The sequence below is a fragment of the Halichoeres trimaculatus genome, unplaced genomic scaffold, assembly GCF_033239565.1.
Source record: "Halichoeres trimaculatus isolate MK-OKI-2021-1 unplaced genomic scaffold, fHalTri1.1 fHalTri1_scaffold_23, whole genome shotgun sequence".
Lineage (NCBI taxonomy): Eukaryota > Metazoa > Chordata > Actinopteri > Labriformes > Labridae > Halichoeres > Halichoeres trimaculatus.
In genome coordinates, this window is record NW_027437201.1 from 10,018,798 (window position 1) to 10,035,025 (window position 16,228).

The window sequence follows — 16,228 nt, forward strand, 5'->3', positions numbered from 1 at the left end:
GAGTATTTTATCCAAATATTGAGTAGTCAGAGTTTAGAAAAAAAAAACCTTAATCATCAAAAACCAAATAAAAAAGGTTCAAGCATTAGGGTTGGATCGGAAATAAATTTACATCACATTGGCAAATATTTCAGAGGATTTCACACAAAAATTGAGATGTCACATTTGCTGGGATTTGTTTGGATAGGTGACAAGTGTTTATGAGATTTTTGTCCAAAAATGGAAAGTCTAAATTTTTTCAAACAGGGTTGTGTGTTGGCACCCACCTTGTTAGGGGTCTTCTTCTCCAGCAGTAAGCCTGTGGAGCATCAACTGAAGGAGTTTTACTACACACCAGGACAAACGTGATACTATTTGACCTCTACAGATATGTTTAAATATCCAGTCATTGAAGAGGCTGCGCCAAAATCTAACTCAGGCACAAGCCACCGACGGACTTCAGGGCGTGAAAGAAAAACCACATACAAATCTCTTCAGTGGCAACAAATCCAGCATTTGAATTCAAAGACAGACACATCTGATCTAATAAAGTTTTATTTTCTTAGAAATGGCCAGTTTCCTGTTTTCTTTTTTTTTTAATCTTTCTAAGAAAGTATACCCCTTTTTGAATTCCAACTAGCATCTACATAATGGTTATTGAATACTTCACAATATATTAAGTCTAGATGTTATGGTACATGCATACGATTCAGGCTGCATGAGGAGCCACAGTCACCACGATACACAGGGGGGAGGAAGAGGGGGAGGGAGGGGGCTGGGGGAGCAAGGAGGGGACAGGAGCTGCAGAGGGACTCATCAGTTCCAGTTCAAAAGGAGCTCTGGCGCCTCCTATAGGAAACCCTCTCCACAAAACACTGACTGCATCAACTTATAAACATGTACACACACACATACACTCAACTTTCACTGTACACAACACACATTTACACTCACACACACACACACACACACCTTTATACACCTGTGGATCCCCTCCACCTGCTCTTTAAGCTAATATACTGGAGAGGGTTTTAGTGTTTAACGAGATTCTCTTTCACAGAAAGAACTTCACCACTGGGACGTTTGAGTGTCTGCAGTTTGACAGGAGCGGGGGAGGGAGGGGGGACGCTAACCAAAGAAAATAATAATAATAATTATAATAATAATAATAATATATAATAAAATAAAAGACATTCAAATACAGTCAGCTTTTTGCTTGAAAATACAAAACTACATGAGAAAGCATTGAAATAAAATCCATTGATCTGAACATATTTTTTTAAAAAAGCCCAAGTGCTCCATCACACACACAATCTTGCTCTTAATCCACACACAACAGAGCAACATCCGTCCATCTGTTGCCTAGTAACAACTGACTGGACAGCCAATGGGGATGGCAGCTGCGAGAAAGCAGGAAGTCTCTTTGACGGCAGTTCATGTGAAGAAGAAGAAAAAAGAAGGGGGCCAAGGAGTGACACGGGGGGAACTTCAGAACGCTTCCATCAACAGCCCTAATCTTTCATCGTCTTCAGACTGCAATAAGAAATACTCGAGCGAGGAATCTCTTGTGGCTGTTCTCTCTCAGCTCCATGGCTCCCTCTAGTGGTGTCTGCCCACACTGCAGCGACAGGAAGCCGCTTCCTCTGCAGCCTCTCTTACTTTGAGCCCATGTGAGAGCGCCGCAGTCGCAGAGTCTCTCTGGGTCCTTATGGCTGCATGTGGATGTGTGTATGTAACTGTGTGTGTGTGTGTGTGTGCGTGTGTGTGTGCATGTGTGTATGCAAGTGTGCATGGCTGTGTGCGATGTGATGGGTTTGTATGCTTAAGTGAGAGGGTGTAACCAGATCCAACTCTTCAGTTATGTTGCAGCGTGTTGGACTCAATGGGCGGCGCTGAGTCGTACAGAGTGTCCGTGTCGTGTGTGGGCTCTCCGGCCAGCGTGCATGGGTTGGACAACGTTCCTGCTCCACAGTCGCAGAAAAACCTGAAGGGGGGAGAAATCAGAGGTTAGGAAAACTGGGAACAAAAAGGAGGAATTAAAAAATCTGTGAATATTACAAACAACCAAAATACAAGTTGTCTCACCGATCGTGCCGTATAAACTCTACATCGTGCCCCTGGTGGCATTTTTTGATGCAGTTAACACAGATGGCGTTCCTATCTGTTGTGTTACAGGTGTGACATCTGAGGAGACAAAACATCAGATAAGAAGAAACCTTTGCTTCAATGGTTTATTTCTTTTCTGCATCACTAAAAAACACAACCCTTGCTCTAAAAAATACACCTCACCTGTAGAAGTCGTGCATGGGGTAACTTGTGTAGCTGGAGATCTTGTAGAGACACTGTCCTCTGCTCACCGCTTTCTCAATAGCATCCTGATTGTTCAGAATCTTATTATCTGATACAAAGTTAAGAAGTGGAGAGGAGTTTGGTTAGAGAGCACATAAAGCTGAGGTTAGAAAATAAAAAAGCTTCAGCAGATGTTTACCTTTCATGGTGACGTTAACTCCTGAGGCCAGAAACAAGCCTCCGAAGCGATTGTTGAAGATCTGGTTTCCCTCCAGCGTAGCTGTGGCGTGGTTCGTGATTTCAATACCTGGAGAAGCAACAAAAGATAATTACACTCCCATCAGGACGAAAAAAAAAAAGACTTTGAGAGTTTAAATGGAAGTGATTTAGAGAGAAAGATCTCACCTGCAGCGAAGCCATCAAAGATGCGGTTCTTGCGGAGGATTGGATGGCTGTTGGTGCTGATTAGCACTCCAGCCTGAGCGTTCCTGAAGATGTCGTTCTCTTCAAGCAGACCTTTGGAGGACAGTTGTAAATGGATAGAGATGAACTTCAAATAAAAATCAAAGTGTGAATTAGTGCTGTCAGGCAATTTAGAAAATTAATCTAATTAATTACAAGATTTGTAATTAATCTAATTAATCAGATTTTAATTTCATGTCTGCTTAAGGTCGCCAAATAAAAAAAATAAATTCTGGGACATTACAAAATTGTAGAGCATGACTAGTCAAATGAAAACATGAAGAAGAGAAGATTGGTAAATCCACATTTTTTTTGACTGGCCAATATTAAAATGTCCATGTTTGCTGTTGAATCAAAAACATGCTCGTAAACTACTGTGGGTGAGAGCGGTGCGCTCTTTGGATGAGAGATCAGCATGGATAAGAGGAGAAGATGTGAGATGAGAGAGGCATGGAGAGACGCTGCAAGTCAGAAAAGTTCAGGCAGCTCACACTCCAACTAAGGATGTGTCGCGGTAGTTCAGAGAGAAAGAGCATGATCTTGAGAAAAGACGACAGAGATCATGGAGAGGATCAAAGGATGGAACGCCAGAGGTGAACGTGATAAAACAGTACGTTTTGTCTGTTTTTTGGATCAAAAACAGGAAGAGACATAAAGGAAGAGAGCTCACTCTCCTAAGGTAGTTTTGGTGTTTCCATAGTCATAGAAAAAAACAATATTATTTAGGTCTTCATCCAAGATGCTCTGAAAATAGCCAGCAGCTAATGAGTTAATCTGGTGTTCATTTTTACACCACGTTAATTTGCGGGATTATTAATCAATCTAACGCGTTAAAGTGACAGCCCTCGTGTGAATACTTTAGCCTCCATTAGTCTCTTTCCTTCCTCTTTTCTGAGTTTGCTGTTTTCGAAATGATCTCCACATCTTAAAGACGTCTCACACCAAGTTTCAGTACCTCTGCCTCCGTTAAAGATGCAGATGCCTCCATCTCTGCCGTCATGGATCTTGTTTCTCCTCAGGGTGGGGTTGCTGTCCGTCTTGATCCACACCCCCGCCATGGCATTGTCAAAGATCTCATTGTCCTCGATGAAGCCCAGACCTGTTAAGAAGCACCATCAGTTCCTCGTCCTCTAAGGGTGGTGAACAGGACTGTGAGTGGTGAGGCCGTACCTGAGTTGTAGACTAAAATCCCTCCATTCTGACCTCCCCAGATCTTGTTACGCCTGATCTTTGGATTGCTTCCCGTTCTGTTGAGATAAATTAACGTGTTGGTGACAAAAAAATCTGGTTTTAAATGATTGGATGCTTGAAGCAGGAAGGGAAGGAGTCATTACCTTATTTGGACACCAGAATACATGTGATTGTAGATGTCATTGTCTTCCAACACTCCGTGCCCGTTGTCGTAGAAATACACACCGACCTGAAACAGAGAAAGATGTGTGTTTGAAAATCTGAACTTAAGATTCATTACAAGGATTCTTTTTGAAGGGAACTTGATTATAATAATACTAACTAGCTTTTAAATGATTTATTTGTATATTAATTTATCATTTTAAAAACAACGATTTGTTAAATTAAAGGAGCATGTGTGTGTTTGCTTTCTCAAATCAGAATGAGCTCAATATGTCTCAGTGTTGGTCTCAGCAGATAAACACAGCTGTAATCTCTTCAGCCAAGATGTGATGAAGGCTTATTAAACGCTGTTTATCACTTTAGGGCAGCTGCTGTCCTTAGAGTTTCACAGGAAGAGATGGAGAAATAAAGGAAAGGACTGACTGAGGCTTCATGCTAACGTGTGACTCTGACCTGCTTGCCGCTGTGGATGCGGTTCTTGCGGAGGACAGGAGTGCTGCCTGTGGTCACCCAGACTCCGGCCAGTGTGTTGCTGTAAACCTCGTTCTCCTCAATCACTCCTTGACCTTTCTCATGCTGAGAGGAAAAAAAGAGAATGAGTTTAATCTTTTATTGAAAGAAAAAACAAAACTGAGAAATGTAAAAATGAGGGGGATAGTTACCACATAGATGCCCCCGTGCTGGCCATCATGGATCTTGTTGTGCCGTACAATAGGGCAGCTGTTGGTTCGGATTTGGATTCCCGCCAAGGCGTTTCCATAGATATCGTTACTCTCTATCAAACCTCGCCCGTCTCCAAATATGTACACCCCTCCTTGGTTACCGTTGAATATAGCGTTTCCCCTGAATCAGAAAGAACAACAGTCATGATCTTCCTACAGACAGGTTAACTCTGTACTGACTCCTGTGAGAAGCGTCCCCTCACCGTATCGTGGGGTCACTGTTGGACGTGATCCACACTCCAGCAAAGTTATTAGCATAGATTTTGTTCTCTATAAACTGTCCTCTGCCTTTCTCGTGGACGTAGATGCCGCCTGTTTGCCCGTGATGGATCTCACAGCGCACCACTGTGGGGTTGGCATAGGCCTTCACCTCGAAGCCTGCTATACGGTTTCTGTGGATGTTACAGTTTTCAAAGTAACCCTGAAACACAGAGAAAGACACGTCAAGAAATTTTCTCTTTTAATAAAAACAGTGACAGCGACGTTAGACGGAGCGTTTACCATGCCGTGGTCGAATGTGAACACGCCCACGTCTCGTCCGTGGTGGATGTGGTTACGTCTAATGATGGGATTGCCGTGGTTCTTCACCCAAATTCCTGCTAGTGCATTGTTGCTGATTTCATTGTCTTCATAAATGCCCTGAAGGAGAAGAAGCAGACTCAAAATAAGGAACGAATTCAGTCTGAGCTGGTTTTTCTGTGTGTTTCTTTCTAAACTACAGGTGCAGCTGCAGAGGAGTTCATGGTTACCTGTGCGTGGTCTGTGATGTAGAGTCCCACGTTCTCACAGTCACTGATGTTGCAGTGTTTGATGGTTGGGCACGCCCCCTGACCGCTCACACACACTGCTGAGCCCACTGAACATGAGAGAGAAAACAAAAGCCACATCAGACAATGACGGACGAATAACTTCAAGACCGGCCTGTGTTGCAGGGATGCTTGCATCTTGTGAACTGATATTTTTTAAACTCACTTTGACTAAAACAGATAAAAACGCCTTTTCTTTTCTATACATGAGCACACACTCTGCTGTGCCTACGTTTACCTCTTACTCTTTCCTGTAAACAAAATCGGGACACCTCCTCATATTACCGACCCATCCTACTTTTTGATACTCTTCTATCAGACATTTCGGCCTGACCCAAGAAGGTGGAGCTAGAAACACTGCAGTCTGTTGATTGGTCAAAATAATCGTCACTTCCTGTGTGACAGCTGTAATAAACACACAGTCGAGCTTGTGAAGATAATGTTCTTTATGTTTGGAAAATTGAAACTGTTGCATTTTTCTTCTTTGTTGGATTTATTACAGGGGTACACTGCATCATGCTGCCATCATGCTATTACACAGCTGACGTGGCAATGGGCATCTGGCTTACATGCCGCCTCCTAGGGCTGGGACAATCTGCTTTTCTCATGATTTGATTCTTTAATTCTTTGATTGTTCAATATTTTTGACTTTTTTTTTTACACCAGGCCATGTGAAAATGTTACATGACTATGACACCTGCAGACTTTATCACGAGCCATATTTTACCCCTAAAATTTAGGGATGCACGAGATTATCGGCACAATATCAGTATCGCTTGATAAAAGCTTAAAAACACGTTTATCGGTATCGGCAGATATGAACATTTCTGCCGATATGCACAGCCGATAAGGTGCTATTCAGTTAGGATTATTATTATTTTCCATCTGAAAAATAAGCTCCTTAAATAAAATGTAGCACTTCATTTATTTCCACTGCAGAGCTCTGTGTCTGTCACCAGGTTGTTACAGCAGCTCTAAAATAATCAAATGCAACTTGGTTATGTTTAAAAATGCATTGTACATTTAAAGTTCATGTGATCAAAAGGAATTATTTTTCTGTATTTCAATACTGGATGTCTTGCGTTTGAAAAAATAGTACATTTTTTATTTATGGTAAAATCAAATGTTTTTTGTCTTGTTTTGTGTGTGTTTCTTAAACAAATAAGACCGTCACAATTAGAGTAACATATAAATTCCAGTACAGGATAGACTTGGCTTTCTTTACAGTGAAAAAAACAAACTTCGGTATCGGTAACGGCCAAAAGGGGTTTCGATATATCGGCATATCGGATATCGGCAAAAATCCAATATCCTGCATCCCTACTAAAATTTTACATCACATTTGAGTCAGAGAAAAACATTTTGGCCTCTGCTGGAGTCAAGGGGTAACTTTTTGTCCACTGAAGTTGGGATAGAAATTCATGAAACAGCACAACTGACTCTACAATAAATAATGAAACTGCACATCTCAACAGTAGATCTTCATTAACAGGTCTGCAGTTTGTTTCAGACTCTTATTGTGCCACATTATTGGCCGAACAGATCAGCAGTCATGTTCACATCAGCGCCTAAGGATACCTTTAGTAAACCAATATCTGTTGTGCATCGAGACGGACCAATCAGGTGTCTGACTGACAGACTCAAATAGTCAAGCTTCAACTCATACAGCTAAAAGTGACATTTCATACAACCTGGCTTTTATCGGATAGAAGAAACTGAGTCACATGACCACGGTTAATAGAAACAAGGCGTTTTGAGCAAAGTGATCGCACATTTAATGCAGAAACATTACGACAACCAACAACCTAATTTCTGTTCTCCAAACAAGTTTCCCCACAAAGAATAAACACTGCTCGAGGGTTTTTTAGTTTCCAGTCCAAGACCCAAATTATAAATGAAGTCCCTCATCCTGGGACGTAATGAACACAGATTAATTAAGAGATCATTAGCCACAATTAGGGAAGCTGTCCCCTTTCCAACAATAGGATGCACAGCTCCAGTTAGAAGGGTGATACAAACACCAGGTAGCTTCTTAAAAATAATCCAGAAGACCTGATGTGCATGCTACTTCAGTGATACTTCACCACCTACTTCTGCTTTGTGTTGTCTCTGTGTGTTTGTTACCTGTGCATGTGGAGCGGATGATGCAGTGGTCGATGTTGGGGCTGCAGTTGACAGTGATCTCCAGACAGTGGTGGGCGTTGTGGTGCTGCGCCGACTTATCATCAGGATTAAACTGAAGAGAGACAGAGCAGAGGTCAGATGTTTGCCACACTCACTGACAACATATCGAGCTTCTCCTCGCCCACCACATCCACACCAACTCTGCTCACAGAAGGAATCACAGCCACATGTCTGAAAATAGGATCTATCCCTGAAAAAAACACTTATATCTCACACCGTTGGGCAACGCAGCGCTCCCAAATCTCACGAGAACACATGAGATTAGCCGTCATAATAAATAAACACACTGAGCAGTTTTTCCCTCCTGGATGGAGCCTTTGGATTATTTTGTTGCACAGAATTTTTCACTTGCAGTTTCACTTTGGGTCCATGGATTTAAGGAGACATATTTTTCACATTTTTCTCCCTTTTTTCTATTTTTAAAAGATTTATCCTCAGACTAGGAATAAACAATCTTCAAGAGTCCAACACTCTACCAGCAAACATTCCAGTTGACCATGCAGTTTGTTAGTTTTGCTCATTAAAACGCTTGTGCTTGTTGTCTGACTCATTTGTGATTCTTGCCTATTTCCAGAATGTTCTCTAAAAGCAACGCAAACAGAAAGCTGGGCTCTCCATCAGGGAATAATTCTAAGTGAATCTGAAGTTAAGCTGGACAGTTCGACCAGTATCACCAGCAACGCTCCCAGGGTTGAAGTTCTGCTCACCTTGATGGTCATGTATCCCACATAGGTGTCATCTGCACCCTCCATGAAGACGAACGTTGAGTCTCTAGTGTTCTCTATCACCACTTTGTCTGCTACTTTCCCGGGAGCTGAGGAGAAAGCGCTCATTAAGGCTCTCAAACATACACAGAGTGGAGGTATTGATTGCATGCAGCATCATGAACACGTCTTGAGTACGTCTCAGCGGAGCAGACGTTCCTACCTGCACCGATCATTGTGATGGGAGACTCTATGTAAATCCACTCGTCTGTATAGATGCCCGAGTGGACGAAGATGAGACCCTCAAAGTGGGCCTCTTGTACGCCGCCCAGTGCGTCTTCAATGGTGTCATAATACTGCAGGAGAAAGACACAAACACTCTCACTCACATGTATCACATCTTCATGACAAAACATGAGATAAAAGAAATCCTGCTGGTTTTATTTTCAGCTTGAACTCACCAGCATGTTCTCCCTGCCTTTGTATCTGCCGGGGTTACTGTAGAAATGCTCTGCGAAGCCGGGTTTGACGTGAGCACCTTTGTACTACAACAAAAAACAAGAAGAGTAAAACAGATCATTAAAGAAACATTTTCCAACAGAAAGAATAAAATTTAACTTCATCCTCCAAAGATGAGTACAGCCTCAGCTTCTTCTTACTGAAGAGCTTTAGTTCTTTCATTTCCTGAAGTCATAGCTTGATGACTACTGTTGCTTATGAAAAGGGACTAAATGTTCAGGATTTAGGGGAAATGTTATAAAATGAAAGCCACAAAGCTTGTAATGTTCCTTTTTATTCATGTATTCACCAAAATCTATCAAAACATTTATTTGAGTCCTCACATGCTGTTTATTTAGGATTAATCAAATTTTAAACAGTTAGAGATCTCATCTCCAAGAAAGTAATTATGAAAGGCAACTGCAAAGATATATTTTTATTTGTTTATTTATTTTTCCTCGAGCTTTATTTCCCCTTTTTCATTCATTTCCATGACTTACTATAACATTATGCCACTAAACTGTTTTGTAGGGCTGGGACGATACGCTTTTTGCCTGATTTGATTAAATTGTGATTCTGTGATATTTCTGATTGTTGTAAGTTTTAGTTTCTTTTTTTAAAACCAGACCAAGTAAAGAAGTTATGTGATGATGATGTCTACAGACTATATAAGGAGCCATATCTTCCCAAAAAATGCACATCACATGCATGTTCGTTTTTAAGATTTACTCAGGGATCTGACATCCCAGCTTTTTTCCAATCCAGCTCATAAACAAAGACTAAAATGAAGGACTTACAACAAAGAGATTTTCCCAACGATTCAAAATCGTGAAACAAAAATCTTGATACAACAATGCATACATTTTTCTCCCAGCTGTTTTGTATCCTGTATGTTTTTAAAGTAATACTTAGAGGTCGACCGATACAGGTTTTTTGGGGGCCGATGCTGATGCTTTCCAAATTTGGGCAGCCGATACCGATATGCATAGCCGATTTTTCCAATTTGATATTCAGAACGATTGTTAAATAAATATATATTTATCACATTTTTGTGAAACGCAGCAATTTCTGAGCAACTAAAAGAAATCTATTACGACAAGTCGAGTCCAGTCCTCTGAACATTTATTCAGCTTTCAAAACAATGAAATATTTTGTCGGAGTAAACATACAATGTAACAAGCAGTAGTAAACATTCACACTCTTCTTAAAATGTCAAAAAAAGAAATTTAAACTTATTAATATAATTTGAACAAAAGTATGTAATGTATCCAAGGGGTACCACAAGTTTGAGGTGCTCATCTTTTTTGTGCCTGATCAAAAAATTGCGTCATTTTATACAACGGATCAAAAATCGGCTTTTTAAAAGAAAATACGGCCGATGGCCGATAGAGACAAATGTCCAAATATCGGCCCGATATATCGGTCTACCTCTAGTAATACTCAGTCTGCATGGAACTATTCCGCTGATTGTCAACAAACCGCTGTGTTTTCTTCACCAAGCACATCTAAAAGCTTTGACACTAGAATGAATAGAATTGTATGAATTTTGTGTTGCTTTCCTGTTAGCCACGTCACTAAAAACACACAACCACTGAATGAAAAAGCAAACAGCAGCACAACTCTTCTAGGATTCAAAAGTTATTACAGAATACATGTGACAGCAGTTAATGCTAACAAGCTGGACCCGGCTGCACTTTGCATCAAAATTTACAACACACAAAGATAAATAAGCAGGACTGTCTCCACGCAGCCTGAGGATCCCGACACAATGTGAAGTTGACAGTACTCAGTGTGTTGACATGATTACATAATGAGCTTCACACCCTACAAGGAATACTACACATGGTGTTATTGACTCAGAGGAAGAACAACATTGTGGAGACATGTAAACAAAACAAAGTGCCGTGTCTGACAGCTTTCATTGAGAGAACGTCAGAGAGGTATCATGCATAAAGTTTAAAAACAGTTATATAACAGAAGTTTTACTTTAATTTCCCCTCCCTAAAAAAATCAGACACCTTTTAAGAAACTGTTGTCTATTTTTCCAGAGATCAACAGAAAGAGACTGACGACTGATGAGAAACAGGACTCTAACATGACTGTGAAGCTGCCTTTAACTGCTAATTGTTACAGGATACGTTTTCACTTTTCCTTCGTGATACGAAACTGATTCTTTTAGTGCGTTTCTGGAAAATGTCGCAAATAAAGATCTATTATTTTGTAAGCTTAAGTTTTAACTCTCATTTTTCTCTACAGCCACGATTCTCATTGTTCACATTTGAGAAAGGAAGACCAAACTGTGCACACCATAAATCAAAGGACACACTCACCAGCTGCTGGAAGCTCTCCTTCCACGGATTCGGGTGTTCATGCTCCTCAGGACTGACCTGGTAGAACCGGCCAGGCTCAGGGTGCATCATGGGACGCGTGTATTCAAACACCTCCATATACAGACGCTTCCTATGATGAAAAAAAAAAGAAGCAATTTCAGCTTTTGTCTTTCTCAAAATACTTGAATCAGGAGGTGTTTCTGTCCTCGGCAGCACTGACCAGAGGATGGGGTCGTTGGCGAGCTGGCTGAATCTCTTGCACACACACGCTGCCTGACAGAGATCCTGTTCCAGTAAGTAGGAGAAGATCTTCAAAACAACCTCGTCTGGAAGCTTCTGCTGCAGATACTGCTCTGCTGGGGCTGCTACAAAACACACAGACATGTACACACAAACCGTTCAAATCTGGACGAGGAACATTTCCCTCTGAGCACATCAAACTGTGGAGTCATGCTGTTTCATGGGCTGCAAAGAAACAAGATCTAGAAAAATCAATGAAGACTTGAAAAATGTCCACTACGCTCTTTGTCACAGTCGCAGAGATTTGACACACACCTGGCAGGTCGTGGCTCTTACCGGACACTCGTGCCCGCTTGGCTCGATGGCCAAAGGCTTCTGTTGATGAAGTGGAAGCTCCCTGAAAAAAAGAAAAGCACAACGGAACAAGATATGAGCTCCATGCTGAGATTACAGCAACATTAGTGAAAATTAGTGCTGTGTCACAAAATCATCCAATTAAAGAAGAACACATTCAATCAGCAACTCTCCCTCTTGCTTAGAACTTAATCGGACCCATGCACTGAGCTGTGTTTCCTGACAATACGTGTTCAAATGTCGCCGTCTAACCTCCATTGGGCCCTTGCTGGGGCAGGCAGAGGCGGTGGCAGAGGCAGCAGCGGTTCTCTTGGGAAGCAGGGTCTTGCGCCGAAGCTGGTAGGGACTGTTCTGGGCTCCTGGTCCGGACTCCTCAATAGCCATCTCTGCTGCAGCTGCTGCAGGAGCCTCCTCATCTGGACAAAAAGACAAACAGATGGATCAATGTCTATGTACTCAAACCTCCTTCTTGGCATGAATGCTCAGAAAAGTGACACTTTATTTCTACTTCTTAATTTCTTCAACTGGCCGTTTCTTTCTTGTCAATGGATTTTCTTTGTCCTCCCTTAAGCTTTTTTTTTTTTGCTTTATTTCTTCCTGTTTCATGCATTTTCTTCACAAGTTTTCATTGTTTGTAACTTTTTTGCAGATGCACTTCAAGTTCTTTCATTACCAGTCCCTCTTGATCCAAATATGAAGAAATGTTTTTGTCCTTTTCTGCAGCTTTGGTTATTTTACTTTGCACAGCTCTTACGTTGCTATTTGGATTCATTTAATTCCATTTTTGCTGTTGTTTTGGTTCACTGGCAATTGGCATTTTACCGTAAAGTTCTTACATTATTTGGGGTTTTAAACCCATGTGGGATCTTCCGCTGATGGGGTTCTTTTATGGCTGGGTTCTTTTGTTGTTGGGGTTTTCTTTGTTCTTTGGGTTCTTTTGTTATTGCTGTTTGCTGTTGGGTTTTTCTGTCCCTTGTGATCTCTTACCATCAGGTACTTATTGGGGATGCACAAAAGTAGCCATTGACAGGCTAAAAAGTAAATCGTCAGTATCAGTAAATGTGGAAAAGATGGCCAATGTGTGCAGCCAGTGCAGTGTCTGCAGCCTCTATGTTTCAGTCATTCAACAGAGCTAAGACATTGAACTGTGACCACCCAAAGATAAGGAAGCTTGATGAAATATAATCAAGTTCACTGCTTTCAATATCCAGCTTTGGGGCAAGATGGAAGATGCAGGCTCTGTCTTCAAACTGGCTTCACCATGGACATCTGGAGATCGATGCTATCCTGCTTAATTCACGTTGTGTGAGCCATATTTTTGTTTTGAGTTGCACAGCTAAATATCTCAATTTGACAAACAAGTACAGAAAAGCCTTGGTATTCTGAAAAAAACAGGTACTGCACGTTTAAATACCAGTACTTGTTTAATCCTAAGTGAGTTTGAAAATCTTGAAATTTCAGATATCTGCAGAAATAAAACACTGTGCATCCTTAGTCCATTTTTTGTTCTTCTGTGTTTTGGTTTCCACGTTTCCCCTTGTAGAAAAGGTAAGTTAAACTTTTATATCATTGGGTTTGGATGACAATTCTGTCTATACCTGCTTCGGTCAAAACTCCACAAAATGTCTCAAACCAGTCCCACCATAGAGATCATATCGCACAAATTTTAGCACAGCTTCCTGTATGTTTCAGAATTACTTATTTAAAGATCTTACTGATTGCTTTTGAGGCACCAAAGGGTCTGATACCTGGAAGTATTTCTTTCCTTTTGACTGTGTTTGATAGACAAAAGGTGTATAATGAGCCATCTTTGTTGAAGCACCTGTTCTGTGGACCAATGTGCCAAAGGAAATAAAAATATCACCTCTTCTAAAAAACACTTGTGAGTAAACCAGTTGTATTATCCTTTGTCCTGATTTTATATTAATGTGGATATTATATTAATTTATACTTATTTATCTCAATAATAATCCACAGCTTCCTTCATTTTTGAATATTTTTTCTCTTATTTTTAATACACTGAATTGGTGTTTTGTGAACTGTGTTAATAAATGTGATGAAATCATTATTATTGTTGTTGTTTCTCAATTTCCTGTGGTATTGAGAACACTACTATACTGGATATCATAGTGGGCAAGGTAGACAAAGGTTAGTGATTGATAATAGCAGATGCACCCCCTGCAACCACATTACGTCTTTTTACGTCTAGTCATTCCCAACACGTACCGAGCAAAGTGTATTTGTCTCTAGTTCATACATGAGCAGAACTACAATCATCTGTCTTAGGTGCTGTCAATTAAGGCGATGAGACGTGCGGCTAATGGCTAAATACTGAACTGCGTAGCTGGAAAATCCGCGGTGTAAACAAATGGAGCTACGGCTAGCAGCCTGAACAAGGAAAGAGATATGGGTTAAATTTACAAGCTATGCTGCACAGCCACAAGAGCACAAAACTGACACAGTGAATTCAACCATCATATCTCAGTATCTTCTATCATGAATGATCTATGTGGCCTCTTGTAGCCGGGGCAGCTAGCTTCTATTACCCCCATTTGCTGCTAATGTTTTTGTTAACGTTACACCCCAAAAATGGCAGTCCACAGACACCGCAGATTTACACCCTCTGAATCGTTAGTGACAGCTGGGAATGCAATGGCCGAGCAAAACACCCAGACCGTACTTCTAGCATGAGTAGTCAATGCCTTCGCCTTCATTGTGAACCGTTTATGTTGGCCGTATAGCTTCATACGCAATACGTTAAGCGAAGACAACCCCCAACATCCACATAACCTGGTAGCGAGCTAGCGGTGTTAGCTCGCCCCGATCACTCAAGCCAAACAAAGCGCGGCCTGGCCTAGACCACAGAGCGAGAAGCCTCGGGTTTTCCTGTGTAACCCGTCGTTCGTAGGAATGACGAACACGGCAGTGGCTGTTAAACGAGGATTACGTACTGACTGCTACCGCCTGACGCAGCTTTGTGTGGAACCATTCCCCCACCGAGGCCTAGCTTACCTCTATCCCCGTTGTTCCGTTCGGGCTGCACCGGGCGCGGCCTCGACACTCGCCTGGGTCTCCTGTTGGCGGCTCTGACGGAGTTCATCTGGGGAGTTGGTTGTTGAAAAATAGCCTGCTATCCTCGACCGCCCGCTGCTAAATTTAGCCCTCGACCCAAACTACCACCAGGAGAGCCTATTTCCCCCGTACACCCAAACAACTGCGATCAAAAACCCGCTGGTATTTGGGGTGTAATCGCTTTTTTTCCTCCTCCGTGGTGTTACAGCTCCCCCCGTATCGCCGCTCGGTGCCAGCTCCGTCTCAGTCTGTAGCAGGAGGAGCCATTAACCCACACGGGAAACAATCGCGAGAAAAAAAGAGCAAAGGCTTCTCTTAACCAATCACAGAAGCTGTTTTATTGTCTTTTCTTACAGAGACCAATCAGGGGAGTCGTATCAAACGATTTGACAAACCATTCTGCTGGGGTTCGGGATCGGTCAAGCGGTGATTTGATTAATATAGAAGCACACAATCACACCAATGGAGTCCAAAATAATTACGATACGCCATAATTTGTAGTTTTAACGGGACATGAATCCATACATTCGATTTGTGCTGCTTCCGTGATGGAGAGATAATACCAGATGGTGTTTTTATTTCTATCTTTTAGGATATCTTTCTATTATGTCAGGATAACAAAGCTGGTGTATTCATTACAAAGAATTAATCTGTCTCATTGTTTAAACATGGCAAAGCTTGTTTTTTTTTCGTTGTTGTTGTTGAAACTGCTAAAGACCCTACTGTTAAAAGAAAAGAGGCATTGTCGTTAGAGAAAATAAAATAAATAGAAATCCAGAAAAAAACTCCAGAATTCAGTTGTCATAGAAAAGTGAATAAAGAAAATATTGAGATGCATGTCCACTTAGGGCCTCCATATTTTTAATTCAAAGGTGTGCCAAATTGACCCATTATGTTTTTTTCCAGCTTGACCATCTATCACAATCAGTCAATACTTGGAGAATGCGCAACTTTATTTTCTGCCTTTTGAGTTAAGAGTTGTTTTTCTTAAATGAAAGAATGAGACAATTTGTGGATTACAGAAAGACAAAGCGAGGATAGTAGTGGGCAAAATATCATTAAATCTTAATTATGTGAAGGGGAAAAAGGCCACTTTGGCTGTAAAGTCCATGTTTTTCCATCGATGTTGGATGCAATGATTGATTTGATTTTTTTACAAGCCAATATCCAGTGAATGTTGATTACTTATTGATTAATTATTACATTAAGACACTGTATTCATTGGCTAATTAATA

At 41.2% G+C, this 16,228-nt stretch overlaps 1 protein-coding gene across 4 annotated transcripts; it reads right to left on the minus strand.

Annotated features, from left to right (window-relative positions):
* Positions 1-518: 518 nt before the first annotated feature.
* fbxo11b (F-box protein 11b) lies at positions 519-15,287 on the minus strand. Of its 4 annotated transcripts, none has more exons than XM_074662848.1 (22): positions 14,934-15,287; positions 12,174-12,337; positions 11,904-11,964; positions 11,548-11,689; positions 11,328-11,457; positions 8,961-9,044; positions 8,723-8,855; positions 8,503-8,609; positions 7,736-7,847; positions 5,555-5,661; positions 5,307-5,444; positions 5,009-5,226; positions 4,746-4,926; positions 4,537-4,659; positions 4,065-4,150; positions 3,901-3,977; positions 3,686-3,829; positions 2,674-2,784; positions 2,468-2,575; positions 2,269-2,377; positions 2,065-2,163; positions 519-1,963 (listed from the first exon to the last, which is right to left on the minus strand). In XM_074662848.1, the coding sequence occupies exons 1-22, from the start codon at positions 15,019-15,021 to the stop codon at positions 1,834-1,836; spliced, it is 2,652 nt and encodes an 883-aa protein (XP_074518949.1). In that variant the 5' UTR covers positions 15,022-15,287; the 3' UTR covers positions 519-1,833. The 4 variants fall into 4 exon arrangements, with proteins under 4 accessions (XP_074518949.1, XP_074518948.1, XP_074518947.1 ...); XM_074662847.1 differs by having other exon boundaries at positions 11,548-11,692; XM_074662846.1 differs by having other exon boundaries at positions 11,883-11,964.
* Between the last annotated feature and the right edge of the window lie 941 nt (positions 15,288-16,228).